The sequence below is a fragment of the Anser cygnoides genome, chromosome 28 (assembly GCF_040182565.1).
Source record: "Anser cygnoides isolate HZ-2024a breed goose chromosome 28, Taihu_goose_T2T_genome, whole genome shotgun sequence".
Classification (NCBI taxonomy): Eukaryota; Metazoa; Chordata; class Aves; order Anseriformes; family Anatidae; genus Anser; species Anser cygnoides.
In genome coordinates, this window is record NC_089900.1 from 4,551,215 (window position 1) to 4,569,355 (window position 18,141).

General features: G+C 53.4%; 1 protein-coding gene across 1 annotated transcript; it reads left to right on the forward strand.

Moving 5' to 3' along the window:
• Positions 1 to 13,239: 13,239 nt before the first annotated feature.
• LOC136787287 (olfactory receptor 14C36-like) lies at positions 13,240 to 14,199 on the forward strand. Its single transcript, XM_066984440.1, has one exon. It carries the CDS (start codon positions 13,240 to 13,242, stop codon positions 14,197 to 14,199), a length of 960 nt encoding a protein of 319 aa, XP_066840541.1.
• The last annotated feature ends 3,942 nt before the right edge of the window (positions 14,200 to 18,141 follow it).

Sequence of the window (18,141 nt, forward strand, 5' to 3'; positions counted from 1 at the left end):
TCAGGCCCTGTTCCTGATCACTGTCCTGCCTTCTTATTCACCTCTGTTGCTGGCTATTTGTTGTGTGAGTGTGCTCACTCCTGGGTGTGTTAGGGGTGAATCATACAATCATGGAACCACATAGCCATGTGTGCGTCTGCACCCATGGGTAATTGCTGCTGGGGATGCGTGGAGCACTGGTGACCTTCAGAGCAGATCAGGCTGAGGTGAGGAATGGGATGGGTCCAGGTGTGTTGCTCATGGCTCTGTGTGTGCTGCTGGTGGTGTGGTGGCTGTGAAGGTGCTTTTCCCTGTTGGAGCTGGTCTGTGTGTGGTTGGCTGTGTCCATGCCCTGTGTGCACATCTGTGTGTGTATGAGAGTGTATGTTTGTGCATGCACTTGTATGTATTTGCCTGTGTGCACGAGAGTGTTGGAAATTCTGAGAGAATTTCTGCAGGTTCCTGATGAAAGAAGAAGCTGGGCTTTGCTGGATCTTAGGACTGAGGGACATTTTCTGACGCTCCCACAGACACAGAGATGGTGAAAGGGGTGTTAGCATGTTATCAATATGCTCCCTTTTCCTGTGGAGCATGCAAAGGCATCCAGCCATGGACAGGTCCAAGGAGAGGGATCGTCCTTCCTGTGGTCACAACTGCACTCCAGTCTTTGGGGTGGACCCAAGCTGAGGACTTGCTGAGGACTTTTGGGCTCAGGTTCAGCACACAGACGGGGGGAGTCTGTCTCATGGCCATGTGCTGGACACAGCCAGAGGAACAGCAGCAAACTGCTATGGCTGCTGGGCCCTGTTTCCACCAGTCAAAGCCCTGACACAGGGCACAGGCATTGCTTTCGATGGCACCCAGCAAGAAAGATGGTTGCATTAAGGGCTGGAGAATATAGGGCACCAGTTCTTCCTCAGCCACTTCCTAGGCTTGGTGAAGCACCAGGAAACCGTGGACTTGTGGCTCTGTATCGTAAGAAGCACAGAATCGTAGAATTATTAAGGTTGGAAAAGACCTCCTAGATCATCTGGTCCAACCATCCCCCTACCACCAATATCCCCCACTAAACCATGTCCCTAAGTATTACATCCAACCTTTTCCTCTGCACAGCTTTCCAGCCAGTCTGCCCCAAGCCTGTAGCACTGCATGGGGTTGTTGTGGCCACAGGGCAGGACGCGGCACTTAGCCGTGGCGAACCTCATCCCATTGGCCTCTGCCTATTGATCCAACATGTCCAGGTCCCCCTGCAGAGCCTTCCTATCCTCCAGCAAATCGACACTTCCCCCCAACTTGTTGTCATCTGCAAACTTACTGAGGGTGCACTCAATTCCCTCAGCCACATCATCAATAAAGCTGTTAAAGAGGATGGGCTCCAACACCAACCCCTGCGGAATACCACTAGTGACCGGTCACCAGATGGATTTCACTCCGTTCACCACTACTCTCTGGGCCCAGCCATCCAGCCAGGTTTTAACCCAGCAAAGAGTGAACCTGTCCAAGCCATGGGCTGCCAACTTCTCCAGGAGAACACTATGGGAGACCGTGTCAAAGGCCTTGCTGAAGTCTAGGTGGACTGCATCAACGTGATTTCCCTCATCCACCACGCAAGTCACCCAGACAAAGAAGGAGATGAGGTTGTTCAGGCAGGACCCGCCTTTCATGAACCCATGCTGACTGGGCCTCATCCCCGGGTTGTCCCACATACGTTGTGTGACTGCATTCAAGATGATCTGTTCCATCACCTTTCCTGGCGCCGAGGTGAGGCTGACAGGCCTGTAATTCCCCGGGTCCTCCTTACAAACCTTCTTGTAGATGGGCTTCACATTAGGAAGTCTCCAGTCATCTGGGACCTCTCTGGATGACCATGACCACTGACAGAGGATGGAAAGCGTCTGATAGGTGATGGAAAGCGGCACAAGCTTCTGGAAAGCTTGGCAACCACCTTGAAAAAAGAGCCAAGGCTTCAGACAGTGCACTGTGGAGATCCCATTTTATTTTGCAGATGCTATGGTAGAGTCAGCTCTGACCTTCTGTTAGACACATATTTACAGAGCCTCAAGAGCAAACAGAGCAGTGTCGATCCTCAGCAGAAGTAGGATGAAAAAGAAATATTACTCTAAGAGCATACTAAATGCAAATGATACCAAAGATAAGAATAACAATAATGATAATGAAAGAAGGACCACGCCTGAGGGGAGGTACCAAGTTAAGTCATTTCTGGAAAAAGAGGGGAAATTTCTCACTATTCAGAAACACCCATGAAATCACTTTCCTAATAGCCCACTTGAGCTCCTGGTTCCTCATGCTGTAGATGAGGGGGTTCAATGTTGGAGGTATCACCGAGTACAGAACTGCCACCACCAGGTTCAGGGATGCGGAGGAGATGGAGGGGGGCTTCAGGTAAGCAAAAAAGCCTGTGCTGATAAACAGGGAGACCACAAACAGGTGAGGGAGGCACGTGGAGAAAGCTTTGTGCCGGCCCTGCTCAGAAGGCATCCTCAGCACAGCCCTGAAAATCTGCACATAGGAAAAAACAATGAAAACAAAACAGCCAGATGCTAAACAGACACCAGTCACAACTACCCAAAAACTCTTCAGGTAGGAGCGTGCACAGGATATCTGCAGGATCTGGGGGATTTCACAAAAGAACTGGTCCACAGCATTGCCTTGGCAGAGGGGCAGGGAAAATGTATTGGCAGTGTGCAGCAGAGCATAGAGAACCCCACTGCTCCAGGCAGCTGCTGCCATCTGGGCACAAGCTCTGCTGCCCAGGAGGGTCCCATAGTGCAGGGGCTTGCAGATGGCTACGTAGCGGTCGTAGGCCATGATGGTGAGAAGAAAATACTCTGCTGACATGAGAAAGGGGAAAAGAAAGGCCTGTGCAGCACATCCTGCATAGGAAATGGCCCTGGTGTCCCAGAGGGAATTGGCCATGGCTTTGGGGAGAGTGGTGGAGATGCAGCCCAGGTCAGTCAGGGCAAGGTTGAGGAGGAAGAAGTACATGGGGGTGTGGAGGCGGTGGTCGCAGGCTACGGCGGTGAGGATGAGGCCGCTGCCCAGGAGGGCAGCCAGGTAGATGGCCAGGAAGAGCGCGAAGTGCAGGAGCTGCAGCTCCCGCGTGTCTGCGAATGGCAGGAGGAGGAACTCGCTGATGGAGCTGCTGTTGGACATGTGCTGCCTCTTGGCCTCGGAGCCTGTCCAAAGACAAAAGGACACAGAGAACTTAGGGCAGACTTCTCTGAGCAAAGCTCTGTACTTTCAGCAACACTCTTCCTTTCTCACTCACCTACACAAACGCATTCTCAGCAGCAGTTTCATTCTCTTCTCTGGCTGGAGCTCTGCTTCGTGTTGGCTGAGTGCTGTTTGGAGCAGCAGCCTCTGCCCATGAGTTCTCTAGGACTCAGCCCTGCTTTGCAGCAGTGGGTACCTGGGAAAGCTGGGGACCCATTCTGAAACTCATAGTTTGGTTCAGATGCTGTGCACCTGTAACACAGAGAGGCTGTTCAACATCCTCCAGCAGGATAACCCCAGGGACACCGCTGGATGTCCTTAAACCAGAGTGACCTGAACAGAGCCAGCTCATTTCCCAGCCCTACGCACCACAGTGCCCAGAGCCATATTGCCTAGAACAACTTGGGCTCTTTGCTCCCAGGGATACACCTCCAGAGCAGGACTCAGTACTCTGGTGTTTGAGATCTGGCTTTAATCCCACTGCCCAGAGTCTGAGGAGAATAGTAAGGGCAGGATGGATGGGAGGGGAAACACAAAGAAATGCCCCATTGCTTCTGCTGAAGAAGCCAAGAATGAGAGTGAGAGCTGGGCATTTGGGGTGACCTCTTGTCCTGAAGACTGGGCAGCCAAGGGGCTAACGTTGAAAGACTCCATGGTTGTGGGGGTAGTGGCTTTACTGGATGGGAGAGCAGACCATGCAGCTGCTCAGGGGAAGGCGTCTCCAGTGCAGGGATGTCAGGGAGGTGCCTGAATCCCCTCTGCCATGGAGTTTCTGGGAGCAGCTCCCTCTCACTCCCTGACCAAGGCTCTGCTGCCTGCAGCTCTCCCTGCCTGCAGCTGGGTCTCTGTCCCCACACCTCCTGCCTGCAGGTCACAGCCCCCATCCCACCCGCTGGGTGCTCAGCTCTGCCCTGCAGACACCTCCTGGCAGCAGGGCTCTGCCCAGGGGCAGCTCGCTGGGGGCACGTCCTAGAGACCAGGTCACACAGACCCTGCTGACACTGCACGTGTGGTGGTGGAGCTTCCTATGGGCAGGAAAGAGACTTCCTATGGTCCTTGGAATGCTCCTTATGAAGGCTTAGGAATATCAGCCTCTTCTTAAAAATAACAGCCTCTATTTCCATTCTCACAGGGACAAAGAAGAGAAAACTGAAAGCAGAGGCTCAGGAAAGCCGAGATGCAAGCATCTAACCCCCGATTGGCTTCTTGCCTTGGATACAACCTGGGAGTGCTGTGGAGCTGTGAGCAGGCTGCCCCAGGCAGCAGCCTCCCGCCAGCAGCAGGACCCTGCCCTGCCGGGGGGGCTCCTTCCACCCGCAGCTTCTCCCCGCAGCGCCCTGGGCAGCTCCCCGGGCAGGCTGAGTGCTGAGCCTGGCAGGCGGCAGAGGCCCTGCCCCGGCACACAGCCCCTGGGGCACAGCAGGGACCCTGCTCTGCACCACAGCCCTGGGCACCCCTGCCTGCACCCGCGCCTTCTCCTTCCTCCAGGAGCTGCGGCTGCATTGCCCTCCAGCCAGAGACTTACCGGGGTCAGGGCTGGCAAGTGTTCTCCCCCAGCGAGCTCTGTGCATCCTGCCACTTCTGCCTGCCTTTACCCACTCTGTCTCTGCAGGCAGTGCCCCCAGCCCTGCTGCGCTGGGCAGAGGAGCTGCTCCTGGGCAGAGCTGGCTCTCTGCAGCGCTGCCCGCTTGCCAGGAGCTCCCCTTGGGCCCAGGAGCCCGGCCCAGCACAGCAGCACAGGCCCAGCCCAAGGCCTCCCTTGCTCTGCACCCCACCAGGCTCCCTGCCCATGGCCCTGGGGCTGCAGGGGAACCTGCCGGGAAACAGCCTGAAGGGATCCCTGGGCTTCCCTCCCTCCCCTGGGCACACACACTTCTTCACACCAGGCTCATTTCTCCTTGCAGAAAACCAATTAAGTGGAACAATCACATCTTCTTTTCCCAGTATTGGTTTGGACATGAAGTCATGGTCAGGGACTGATCTCCTTCATCCCCACTTGAGGAAGGAATTCAGCAGAGTCAGTCAAGGCATCTCATGCTGCTTGTTATTCCTGGGGCTGGAAGAGGGTCTCAGCTCCCTCCCATCTCTGCCACAGACCCGCAGGAGCTGGGATTCCTCTGGCCTCAGTTCAGGTGTCCACCACATAGGCAGCTTAATGCGAATTACTGAGCCACAATAGCTCCTTAGTGGAGATGGAGAACAGGGAGGAGCTGTTCAGATGCAAACATCTGGTGAAATTTGAGGTTGATCCCCTGGGAGTGTGGTGGAGGCATTCCTTTGGGTAACTGAAATGGCAGCAGATGCCACATGTAGGACAACTGAACCTGTCCCTACTCCTTATGTGCAGAGCAACCTGCAGAGGCTGTCAGCAGAGCAAAAGGAGTCATGTGTCACAGGGAGAGCTAAACCATTTTCTTCGTCTTCTACATGCCCCATGGCTGTAATGGCTGTTGTGTCTCAGACATCTCCACAGGGCCTCAGCTCTCACCAGCAAGGTCTCCCTGCCCTTTGTGCCTTGAGGCAGGACTCTGCAGGGGTACAACAGGTGGGTGGGGACAAAATCAGTGGTTACTTTGCAAACTACACCCTTAACAGTTCATGGGACCTTAGGGCGTGCATCCACGGGTACAGGGAGAGTGTTCTGGCCTGGAGGTACTGGTTCCTTATGATCCCAGGAAGGGATCGGACAGCAGCATTCAGATACTGTAAGGGATCATTTAACTGCTCTTAGAGCTAAGACTGTAAGGAGAGAAGACTATAGATGACCTACTGAATCTGGTTTGACTTCATTCTAGACACAGTACTCCACTGTTAGTTGCAGCTCTCCATTAGACATTTGCACTGACCCTATGGGATTATTAAAGCGTGAGCGAGTTTTGCTGATCAGTCCTTGGCTCTCTAGTAATGAAGCAGCATATATGTGGTAATCAGGGAGTCTCGGATAGTTCCATATTGCCACTGGTGCACCATTTGGATTGCTAATGGCACTTTGACCCTGAGCAACTCCGCAACAGAAGGATCCCATGGGGGACCGGGCAAGGTAGAAAACTGTTTAATGTGCATAAATCACCATAAATCACCTCCAGCATGGCCAAATCCATCAGATACGGGCTGCCTCTCTCCCTGGTGGTCCATTTGCCTGGGTGACATACAACATCTTCCTTGAAGGGATACCTTTCCTTTAGGCCTTACAGGATTTGCCTCAAGAGAGTGAGGGTGCCCCCTTTCCAATTGCTTTGTCAATGCCCCCTTCCCTGGGGAGGGATCCCAGCTGCTTGTCTTCCCTGTCCTCTAATTCCAGGCTACTGGCCCTGTTATCCCAGTATCAGAGCAGCCAGGTGACAATGTGCTGGCCTAGATGATGGCTGAAATCTTTTCGCACATCTCACAGCTCCCCAAGGAACAGTGATCAAGTGCTTACTGATGATTTTATGTTATCTCACTCTTCATCCACGTGTTCCTCTGACAGCCCTACTTGGGAGTAGCCTGCCTCATCTTCTTCTTCCTCCTTCCCTGTATGAGTAGGAGTTTCTTTCATTGATAAACAAGCTGATTTTTTTTTTTTTTCTCACGTATACGTATGACTGATACAGGCACAGGTTGGTTTTATGGCCCAGTCACAGGGATTGGAGTTGTGTAGATTGCAACTCAGTAAGCAAAGGCCAAGCCCCAGCACATTGCAGTGATTTCTATCTCTTTGGAATTGCCAGGGTGATGACACTCCTTTTTCAAGCATTCTGTGATTATTTTTTTTAGGATTCTGCACTTGTTCATGGGTGAAGTAACAAAGCATTGCAGGTGCCTACAGTTCTAGGTGCCTGCCCATATCCTCCCACATTCCCTGCCACTCATAATTATCCTGCTTCAAGGCACATCCCTGTGTGGCATTCTAGAAATAGGTTACCCTAACCTTAAACAAAACCTGAAACACATTCAGGAGAGATAAGAATAAGAAGAAGTTGGTTTGAACATCCCAAGGATATTGAAAGTTTTGAAGAGCTATTGTAACTAGCCTGGAGGAGAAAGGGGGAGGTGAAGGAGAAAGGGAAAGGGAAGAAGTGGGGAGAAGAAGTGTCCCCTCTCATCCCTCCCATAGATTGGCTCCCCAAGGAGAAAAGGTAAAGACTGTTAATAAGAAGGTTCCTCAAGTATGGAGATGACAGCAATGCTGAGTACAACTACCAGATTAGTCTCATGACCAGCAATTTCATCATAACATAAGGTAGTGTTACCCAGTAGAGTAAACTAACAACCAGAAACCAGCCCCCAGAAAGCCCCCAGCACAACAGGGAATACGCCGAGTACGTAATGTGCTATCTAACAGAATTCTGAGGCGAAACACAACTACTACACCGAGATTAAAAAATAAATAAAAAAATACACCTTGTGGTCAGCAGCTATGAAGCAGATATAATGCTTGTAACCATTTTATTTTAACATGATCTGGTCATATCTGTTATTATCTCAACCCTTTGGGCCCCACGCAGGACCCATTCAGGAAGGAGGGCATCCCACAGGAGAGACCCAGAGAGGGCAGAGATGGATTGTCAAGGAGCGGTGGAGACAAGTGTCATGGACTGACTGCAATCCCCATTCCCCTGCACCACTCAGGGGAAGGAGTTACAAGAGGCTGGATGGGGGGAATGGTGTTTTTAGTTTGCTTGTGGTTCCTGATGGTTGTAGTCCACTGGTAATAGGCAATAAATTCTATTAATCTGCCTATGCTAAGTCTGTCTTGCCCATGATGATAACTGATGCCCATGATGGTATTTGGTGGGTTACCTCATGCTCTACCCCAACCCCTGAGCTCTTGTAATCATATTTTCTCCCCCTTTTCCTTGTAGGTCTGAAGTGAAAGAGCAGTTGCCATGGAGTTCACTTGCGTAGCTGGATAAAATCACCACAGGAATGGACATGGAAAGGGTTCAGCACCAGGACTGTGGCCACCCAGGGATGGCATCTCAACACCCAGGACATGCTCTGCCAGCCTGGCTGCACAGAAAAGAAGGAACAGAGGTTCCCCTGAAGGACAGCAGTAGAAGAGGAAGGCTTGATTTCCAACACAGGCATTTCTGGCACATCCCTGAGAGGCCTGCGGGAGCTGCAGGCCACACCAGTCTCTGGGACACCAGAGGTCTTTCCTCCCAGAGCCAGATCCCAAAGAGGCACCAACTCCCAGGGAAACCTGGCCCTGGATTGTCCCCATCAGGAGAAGTCTGAGCCATGTCCAGAGGAGCCCTGGGGCTCAGGGCAGCCCTAGCATCAGGACCCAGGAATCCTGACTGCCACATTGTCCCCTGAGCCCAGAAGGACCCTCAGGCAGGGCTCTTGCAGCAGCCATCAGCCCTATCCAGCCTCCTCCCAAAGCCCGGGACTTGCAGCTTTGGACAGCTGACAGCCCTTGAGACACCCCTTGGGAAGGGGCTCCTGACACCCTCACCTTTGGAGGAGAGCTGCAGGAGCACTGGGAACATGGAAGTCAGTTCAGAGGTGATGGTCACCCTCCAGCAGCCGTCCACCTCGCTTGCTGCTGGCCCTCAGCTCACGACAACAGATGCCTGCCCTGGCTCCTCAGCCACAACTCGTCTGCAAGGTGCCCCTGCTCCTCCGCCCGTCAGCGAGGGTCGCCCAGTGCAACCTTGCTGCCTGCTGCTCCCACTCCTGGCAACAGAAGGACAGCGGTGGGGAGCACCCAAGCAGTGCCCAGCAGGGACCAGGCCTTGCAGGGAAGTGCCGGCACTGGCGCTGCTCCAGGGACGATATCCTGGTGATGCAGTGCATCCCCCTGTGACATCAGCACGTGTCATTTGAAGGCCTATGAGGTCAGCAGCAAGGAGATGGCGCAGCTCAGGAGAGAGACGAGAGATTTCCCTTCTTGTCCTGAGAAACAGTCGCATCCCTTCTGCCCAGTTCTTTTCCACAGGATCTTGACAAATCCACCAGGAACATCTCCAAATGGTGACAAAGGCCATTGGATATAGGAAGTGGAGTACTGGAGAAGTCACCGCTGTCCTCCTGCACCAACACACCTCTGATCTTGGAAGCCCTTCCAGGAAGGTGGGGTTTGAAGCTTGTCCTGGGCTTTTTTCAAAAGATGGGAGCGAAGGCACCTGCGTTGTAGCAGCCCCTCACCGTGCCTGAACTCCTCTTCTCTGCATGTCCCTCACTTGGAGAAGTAGGATGTGTTATATGGATGGAATTGCAGCGCATGCCAGGGCCTTCCTCCCTGGACATCCTACAAGGCTCTGTGCTCTGAGAAGGCCTCAGCAACATCCCCTGGTCTGCCATGCAGGAGGCAGAGGTGGTACACGAGGGAATGGCAAGCGTAATCGCTGTTGATCATCCCCACCTGTCTCTTCTGAAGAATCTGCACCCATCCAGCACAGCACCCCAAGCTGAGGGACCTGTCCCCCCACACCTCAGCAGCTCTTCCATCCATGTCCCAGCCGTGTGACAGCAGGCGGGGATCCAGCTCCTCCTGCCTGTGCCCCAGGCTGAGGGCATTGGGGCACATCTGGGCTGCAGCACCTCAGCTGTGGCACAAGGGCCAAACTCAGACTTGTCCCAGATCCTGTGCCCAAGCCTGGGCATGCAGAGGCTTTCCTTCACAGCAGAGACATGCTGCCGTGGATGGCAGATGGCCATGGGAGGATGAAATGAGGGGCCCGAAGCAGAGCACGCCCTGGTGTTCCCAAGTCCAGAAGGAAACAGGCCTGGGCTGTGGCGCCCTGACAGCAGAGGGCCTTTTGTGGTGTTGGTGCAGCCCTGAGGGCCAGTGCTGGAGCTGGGGCTGATCTCCAGTCAGGAGAAGGGGCTGCTGCCAAAGTCCTTGGCTATGGGCATCCTGTGATCCAGGGACACAGAAAAAATCACTGGGCTGTGTCTTGAGTAAAGGACGGGGGTAAGAAGCAGCAGCAGTGTTTGCTAACACAAGTGGAAACCCCGGTGTGATGTGCCTCATATCCATGCACTGCCTGCCTCTGTTGGATAGAGGAGGGACAGACCTTGGCTTGCTGCAGCCCTGAGAAGCAGTCACTTGCTCATAAGCACCAGATCCGTCAGAGATGCCATCGGGGTTCCCGTTAAGTACCAGCTATGAATGGCCAGAGCTGTCCTGTGGGTCCTGTGCTGCCCGTGTCAGCTGCATGCTCCAGTGGTGCTGGGCAGCGTTGGCATCTCAGGTAGCACTGCAGGCCTGGAATTGACTATTACATGGAGCAGCTGCCCTGAACAAGGTTAGGCAATGTAGGGATGTCCCTGAGACAAGTGCCGTTACAGTCACTGGAGATGGAGGGAAAACCAGATGGAGAAGATGGAGAGAGACTCAGGTCTCCCTGTGGCACAGTTCTCCATTGGGTCAGGTGGATGCCTCTACAGGCTGCCCTGAGCCTACTGAGGAGGGACAGGTTTAGTTGTCCTAAATGTGTGCATTTGCTGTCACTTCAGCTGGCCAAAGGCATTCCCCACCAGCTCCAAGGGGATGCCCCCAGGTGCTGCCCTGTCCCTCAGGGTTCCTCCATGAGAGCTTGCAGATACCTGCATGTCCCTCTGCCCCCTGACATGTCACCAGGTGTTTGCAGCCCCCTGATTTCCTCCATCTCCATTGGTGTTCATGTCGCTTCCTTGAGGTGAGGAATGGAGCTCACCTGCAGGTGCCCATGTTATGCACACCTAAATTGAGGGCAGAATAATCCCAGGTCCTGTGGGTTTGTGGCAGGCACGGTACGGATCTGAGCCCCATTACAGCCCCAGGACAAAAACCCAGCATGAGAATCCCTTCCATAACCAGGTGGTTAAAGGAGTTATTTTTGTGACCATGTCTGGGTGTCCCATTGTCAACTGGGATGAGAAGAGGTGATTGTTACAGATAATTATTTCTGTGCTAAGCGAAAAGAGCCTGCTGTCAAAAAGTGTGCGTGCCCAGGGGAGGGAGGAAACCCCAGAGATCCCTTCAGGCTGTTTCCCAGCAGGTTCCCCTGCAGCCCCAGGGCCATGGGCAGGGAGCCTGGTGGGGGGCAGAGCAAGGGAGGCCTTGGGCTGGGCCTGTGCTGCTGAGCTGGGCCGGGCTCCTGGGCCCAAGGGGAGCTCCTGGCAAGCGGGCAGCGCTGCAGAGAGCCAGCTCTGCCCAGGAGCAGCTCCTCTGCCCAGCGCAGCAGGGCTGGGGGCACTGCCTGCAGAGACAGAGTGGGTAAAGGCAGGCAGAAGTGGCAGGATGCACAGAGCTCGCTGGGGGAGAACACTTGCCAGCCCTGACCCCGGTAAGTCTCTGGCTGGAGGGCAATGCAGCCGCAGCTCCTGCAGGAAGGAGAAGGCGCGGGTGCAGGCAGGGGTGCCCAGGGCTGTGGTGCAGAGCAGGGTCCCTGCTGTGCCCCAGGGGCTGTGTGCCGGGCAGGGCCTCTGCCGCCTGCCAGGCTCAGCACTCAGCCTGCCCGGGGAGCTGCCCAGGGCGCTGCGGGGAGAAGCTGCGGGTGGAAGGAGCCCCCCCGGCAGGGCAGGGTCCTGCTGCTGGCGGGAGGCGGCTGCCTGGGGCAGCCTGCTCACAGGTATACAGCACACAGTGGCATTTCCCAGTTAAGTTTTTCACAAGAAAAGTCCAATTAGGAATATTCTGCCCTCTTGTCAGTTACCTACTCTACTGGATGGGGACGGGAAACAGGGAGAAATGGAAAAGGAGCTGTCAAGTATGAGCACATTGCTGAGATTCCTGAACTGTGATACTGATGATCAGTAGGCTTGTGAGCTGCCCCGGAACTGCCTTCAGCCTCTCCTCTTCCTATCAATAGCAACAGCATCATCTTTGCTGAACCCATCCGGGCATTTCTACAGGTTCTTTTCCACCTGTAAACATGCACATGCAACTAGCCAGTCTCCTGCATACAGGCAGGTTGCCGAAGGGCAAAGATTACTGCACAGAGATTGGGTTGAGGCTGTGAGCAGAAACAGGAATAACACTTGAGACAAGGAAACAGCTCCCAGAAATAAAACCTTCAGTCATCAGGGATATGATCAAGGAATGAGAGGAAGGTAAGTCATAAAACCTGTCACAGGGCTAATTCATCAGAAAACTCCATATTTTTCCATTCAGTAAAGACCCCTTCCTGTGAGCCTACCTCCTAGCCTCCTCTCACACCTAAAAAAAAAGTTGCTGCCCTCTTGGTCTTTCGAGCTGTGAGCTGCCCTGCACGATAGAAATCTTTCCCTTAGTATGTTTGTAATATCTGGAAGGCATACGTAGTAGAGGAGATGCTAAATGCAAGGACGTACTATTGGGCTGGTGAAATGAACGTTAGGTGTCCTGGGCAGGAGGTGTGGTGCTGAGACCTTGCTCAGGTACCTTGACAAAGGCTGGGCATTGAGGAATTGGCAGTGGATTCCTCCTCTCTCAGCAGTGTCTGGCGTCTTTCTGGGTAACAGAAATGTGATTGTCCTCCATCTGCAAAAGCTGCACACTCAGGGCAGGTGGGAACAAGCCCAGCCAACTCCCCTCACCCTGCTCTGAGCCAAAGGGAATACTTTGCCTCTCAGGTCTCACAACCGTTCACGGTGAGTGCAGCAGAAATCCTCAGGATTTCTGAGTGTAGAGAACACTGCTTGGGCATGAAGAGAGGGAAAGGGATATGTAGAAGAAATTGCCCCTAAAACTCCTTTCTGTCAACTACATTCTGTAGCACTGGAATGCAGATGCTGACATGGCCTTCTGTGTAAGAAAGGATTTCATCTGACAAACTCTGAAAATAAAACCTTTCCCAGCTACCTTGTTCCCATGTCCTCATTGCACTGAGTAAGGACTTATTCCCTCAAGAGCCCAGGAGCAAAGGCCCCTGCTCCTCATGGCGCTCTGAACCTTTAAAATGAAGCTCATGTCGTGGAGCTGAATGAAAGATTCCAGTAGAGAAAGGAAAAGCCTTTAAGTATGGCAGGGGGAGGGTCTACAAGGAATGATATAGGTTTCACTCGGAGAAGCCTGTCCTAACTTTTCATTGTCTTTTACTACCTGTACAGATCCCCATACCCAACAGGCAGCACATGTCCAACAGCAGCTCCATCAGTGAGTTCCTCCTGCTGCCATTCGCAGACACGCGGGAGCTGCAGCTCCTGCACTTTGGGCTCTTCCTGGGCATCTACCTGGCTGCCCTCCTGGGCAATGGCCTCATCCTCACCGCCGTAGCCTGCGACCACCGCCTCCACACCCCCGTGTACTTCTTCCTCCTCAACCTCGTCCTCCTCGACCTGGGCTGCATCTCCACCACTGTCCCCAAAGCCATGGCCAATTCCCTCTGGGACACCAGGGCCATCTCCTATGCAGGATGTGTTGCCCAGGTCTTTCTGATTGTCTTCTTGTTTTCAGCAGAGTATTCTCTTCTCACCATCATGTCCTATGACCATTATGTTGCCATCTGCAAGCCCCTGCACTACGGGAGCCTCCTGGGCAGCAGAGCTTGTGCCCAGATGGCAGCAGCTGCCTGGAGCAGTGGGGTTCTCTATGCTCTGCTGCACACTGCCAGTACATTTTCTCTGCCCCTCTGCCAAGGCAATGCCTTGAACCAGTTCTTCTGTGAAATTCCCCAGATTCTCAAGCTCTCCTGTACAGATGCCTATCTCAGGGAAGTTTGGGTGCTTCTGTTTAGTGCTTGTTTGACATCTGGATGTTTTGTTTTCATTGTTTTTTCCTACGTGCAGATCTTCAGGACCGTGCTAAGGATGCCCTCTGAGCAGGGACGGCACAAAGCCTTTTCCACGTGCCTCCCTCACCTGGCTGTGGTCTCTCTTTTTCTCAGCACAGCCATTTTTGCCCACCTAAAGCCCCCCTCCATCTCCTCCCCATCCTCTGACCTGGTGGTGGCAGTTCTGTACTCGGTCATGCCCCCAACGCTGAACCCCCTCATCTATAGCATGAGAAGCCAGGAGCTCAAGGGTGCCATTAGACAAATGATTTCATGGATGTTTCTGAGTAGTGATAGATTTTCCCTCTTTCTACACAAGTGACTTTCCTATCCCCATGAAGGCCTCAGCCTTGTTTCATATGTATATTTTCATTGTTATCTTTAGTATCATTAGCATTTATGTTCTTAGAGAAATGTTTGCAGATGTCTCATTTCTAATGAGGAATGACACTGCTCTGTTTACTCTGGAGGCTCTATAAATGTGTCTTACAGAAGGTCAGCACTGACTCTTTTAGTAACTGCTTAATAAAACAGGATCTTAATAGTGCAGAGTGAACACTTCACTCTTCTTTCACAGCTTGTGCCAAAATCAGGGCTGTGCACTTGCTCCCCGGCAGGCCTGTTGCTGCATGGATTTGGGAGAGACCAAGCATAGGATTTAAGAGCAACATGTTGGTGTCTAATGACAGCAGAGATGGTCACTGAGGTACATAGGCATGATTGTCCCACATGGGGCAGGGCAGAGGACATCCTCCAGGACATAAATGTGAAGCTGCCTGGAGAGTCCATCAGCTATGTGCAGATCTTTAGGGCTGTGCTGAGGATGCCTTCTGAGCAGGAAGGTCTGCAGGCCTCTTGGCGATCTGTTGCAGAAGAGAGCAGGGGACACAGCAGGGGACACTGACTTCTGTACGCTTGTGCCATGGTTGTCCCATCTGTGGGACTGAGCCCTCTGTGCCCCCAGGAGCTTCTGTGCCCGTCAGAGGGGCTGGGGCTGTGGTGGCAGTGCCCAGAGCCCTGAAGCAGCCTGTGCTGGGCACTGCCCTGGGGCTGCTGCCACTGGACTGGGATGAGGGCAGGGAGGTGGGCAGAGATCAGGGAGGTGGGAGAGCCGTGCTCAGGGTCTGTCTTGGGGGAACGTCCAGCCCCGTCAGCCTCTGTCCTGGCCCAGAGCCCTGCAGACCTGGAGCAGGCTGTCTGCAGAGGCCCCCATGGGATGTGGCTGGGGCAGGGCAGGGGCCATGGGCTGGAGGAGGCTGCAAAGGCAGGAGGACCATGGCAGGAAGGGACCCTGAGGGTCTCATTGGGATTGTAACGGGGGGATCTTGACCCAGCCCTGAATGTGCACTGCCATGTGCGGTGCCTTGGCAGCACGGCTGTGGGAGCATGTGTGGGGCAGTGGGACTGGGACGCTGCAGGGACAGAGTGCTGAGAGGGGCCACAAAGGATCTGCCAGGGTGTGGCAGCAAGGACAGGCTCCAAAACAGAAATTTATGGTGGAGGTGGAGGTATGGTTTTAGCAAGGGCAGAGCTCACCTGGAAGTGGTGTTATCGAGAAAAGTCAAGAGCAAAGAGAAGAGCTTTTGCTGGAGCTAAGGCACAGATTTCCCACCCAGCTCGCCCAGGGCTCGTCCTGAGCAAGGCGGCCACGAGCCCTGCCTGCCCTCCTGCCTGCCCCGCGCCGTCAGGTGGCTGTAGCAGAGGGGACCCACAGCCAGCCCCTCGATGGGGCTCTGCCAGCCCCTCGCCCTCCCCTCTGCAGTGACGTCATTTCTGCCCAGGGGCTCTCTGATGCGCGGGATGATGTCATAGTGCCTGCCAGCCAGCCCTTCTGAGGGCCAGTCAGGCTGCTGCAGTGGCAGTGACCTCACTCCAGCCCCCTCCCCACGGCCTGCCTCTCCCCTTCCCCTCTCCCCTCTCTGGACCCCGGGGTGTCACGCAGTCGGTGTCACGCAGCAGCTTTGCAGTGGTGGCCTCCGTGGTGGTGTTGCCAGGGAGGACATCTGCCCCTGAGCCAAAAGGACCTACTACTGCCAAGATGCATTTGGTGTTTCAAGCTGTCAGTGGCAGAGGTCTTGCAAAGTCTTTCTGCAGTTGTGCCCAGGGACCTTCACTCCATGGGTCCTGGGCTGGGGCTTTCCCTTCAGATGAACCTGCGTCAGTCATGGCACAAGAAAGACACCTCTTACAGCTGTGCTCTGCATCCTCCTTCATGCTAGGGCACCACTCAGCGTCCTTCGCTCTGCTCACAGTGTTTGTCTTAGTTCATGGATCAACCAGATTAGATCTGCTTGAGTCTTCTGAGGCCCTTTCCAAGGCCTCCTGCCTGCTGCACCTACAGCACAAGAACCATTACTTCTCCGTATTATGCAGATTGACCTGATGGGTCTGTTCATATTAATCCCTTTTAAATTCACTAGATGGAAGGGGACATATTCCCAGACTGGAGCAAGCAGCTGGGCTCTGCCACAGCCACTCAAAGTCACCCACTCTTGAGTCTTCCAGCCTAAATTTTTCGCAGTGACCCTGCACGAGTTTCTCAAGGTCCCAATGGTCATTTCAAGTGACGGTCATCTTCAAGAATCCACTGGCAAGTGTGCCAGAATGCATGGTGCCAGCCCACAGGAACCCCGGCCTCCCTCACAGAACCTATGGACTTGTCCAGGCTGTCATCTGGAGTTCCCAGACTGCAGTGACTCCCTTGAGATGATTGAGAGTTGTGTTATTGACTTTCCATAGCTCTGCTAGAAACTGACGTGCTGTTCTGGCTTCCTCTAGCTCATTTTCTAAAACTTCTGTTTCTAGGACTTGTGTTTTTGTGACTCCCAACTACAGCTCTTTGATTTGTAACCAGAGACTATGTCTGTGGGCCCTAAGATCTTCATGGAATCATATCATAGAATCATAGAATGGCTTTGGTTGGAAGGGACCTTAAAGATCATTTAACTCCAACCCCCCCTGCCAGAGGCACGGATGCCACCCACTGGATCAGGTTGGCCAAGGCCCCATCCAACCTGGCTTGAATATCTCCAGGGATGGGGCATCCACAGCTTCTCTGGGCAACCTGTTCCAGTGCCTCACCACCCTCTGAGTGAAGAATTTCTTCGTAATGTCTAATCGAAATCTATCTTCTTTTAGTTTACAACCTTTCGCCCTTGTCCTTTCATTATCTACCCGAGTAAAGAGTCTTTCTCCATCCTTCTTATAAGACACCTTTAAGTACTGAAAGGCTGCAGTAAGGTCTACCTGGAGCCTTCTCTTCTCCACGCTAAACAGCCCCACCTCTCTCAGCTTTTCTTCACAGGAGAGGTGCTCCAGCCCTCTGATAATCTTTGTGGCCCTGCTCTGGACTCACTCTAACAGGTTCACATCTTTCTTGTGCCTGGGGCCCCAGCAAAGGTAGGGCCCCATCTTCCTCTCCTCTGGTTAATTTGGGTATTTCCTCCTCCTCCAATTTCTGAATGTCCTTTTGTGCATTCTTTACCTTCTCATCTGTTTCTCTAGGTGATCCTGTGAATCACATCAGGCAAACTACATGGTTCAAATGGCACAAGCTACCTTCTTACTGCCTTTTCAGTTTCCCAGTTGTAATGAATAATGGTTCCCAGGCTGCAATGGTGGGACCTACTATTTCAAATCAGCCTATCCTGCAAGGGCATTTTCCTTTTTGAAGGACCCTCTTTAGGAGTTCTGCAGCATACTTTTCTTCCCTAACATGTGTATTGGGCTGCATGGGTGGCCTTTGTGAGAAGGGACCAGGAGCTGTCCCAGATGTGGAATAATTGCTGGAGGTGGCTTATTGAGACTAAAGGAGCTGCCCCAGTTCAGATCAGAGCTAGTAGCTCCCTCTCAAAAAGGGATCCGCTGGCTGCAGGTCAAAGCTGAGCCAACGAGTGACACTAGTTGTGCATCTTTGATAATATTTTTTAGAAAGTATAAAAAAAAAATCTTTGTGCAGCAACAGCTGGCAGAAGAGTGAGAAAATGTGAGAGAAGCAGCCCTGCAGATGCGTGGAGGAGCCCCTGGTGGAGCAGGTGGATGTGGCCTGAAGGAGGCTGCAGCCCATGGAAAGGAGCAACCACAGGAGCAAGATTTCTGGCGGGAGCTGCAGCCCATGGAGAGGAGCAGTCCATTCCTGAAGGACTTTCCCCAGCTTGGTACAGATCCATACTGAAGCTCTTCTTGAAGAGCTGCTGTCTGTGAGGAGGTCATGTAGGATCAGTTTGGGAATGGCATCCCATAGGAGTGACCCCACACTGGAGAA

Coding starts and splice junctions, on each gene's coding strand:
- LOC136787287 (XM_066984440.1), top strand. CDS start 13,240: ATGTCCAACAGCAGCTCCATCAGTGAGTTCCTCCTGCTGCCATTCGCA.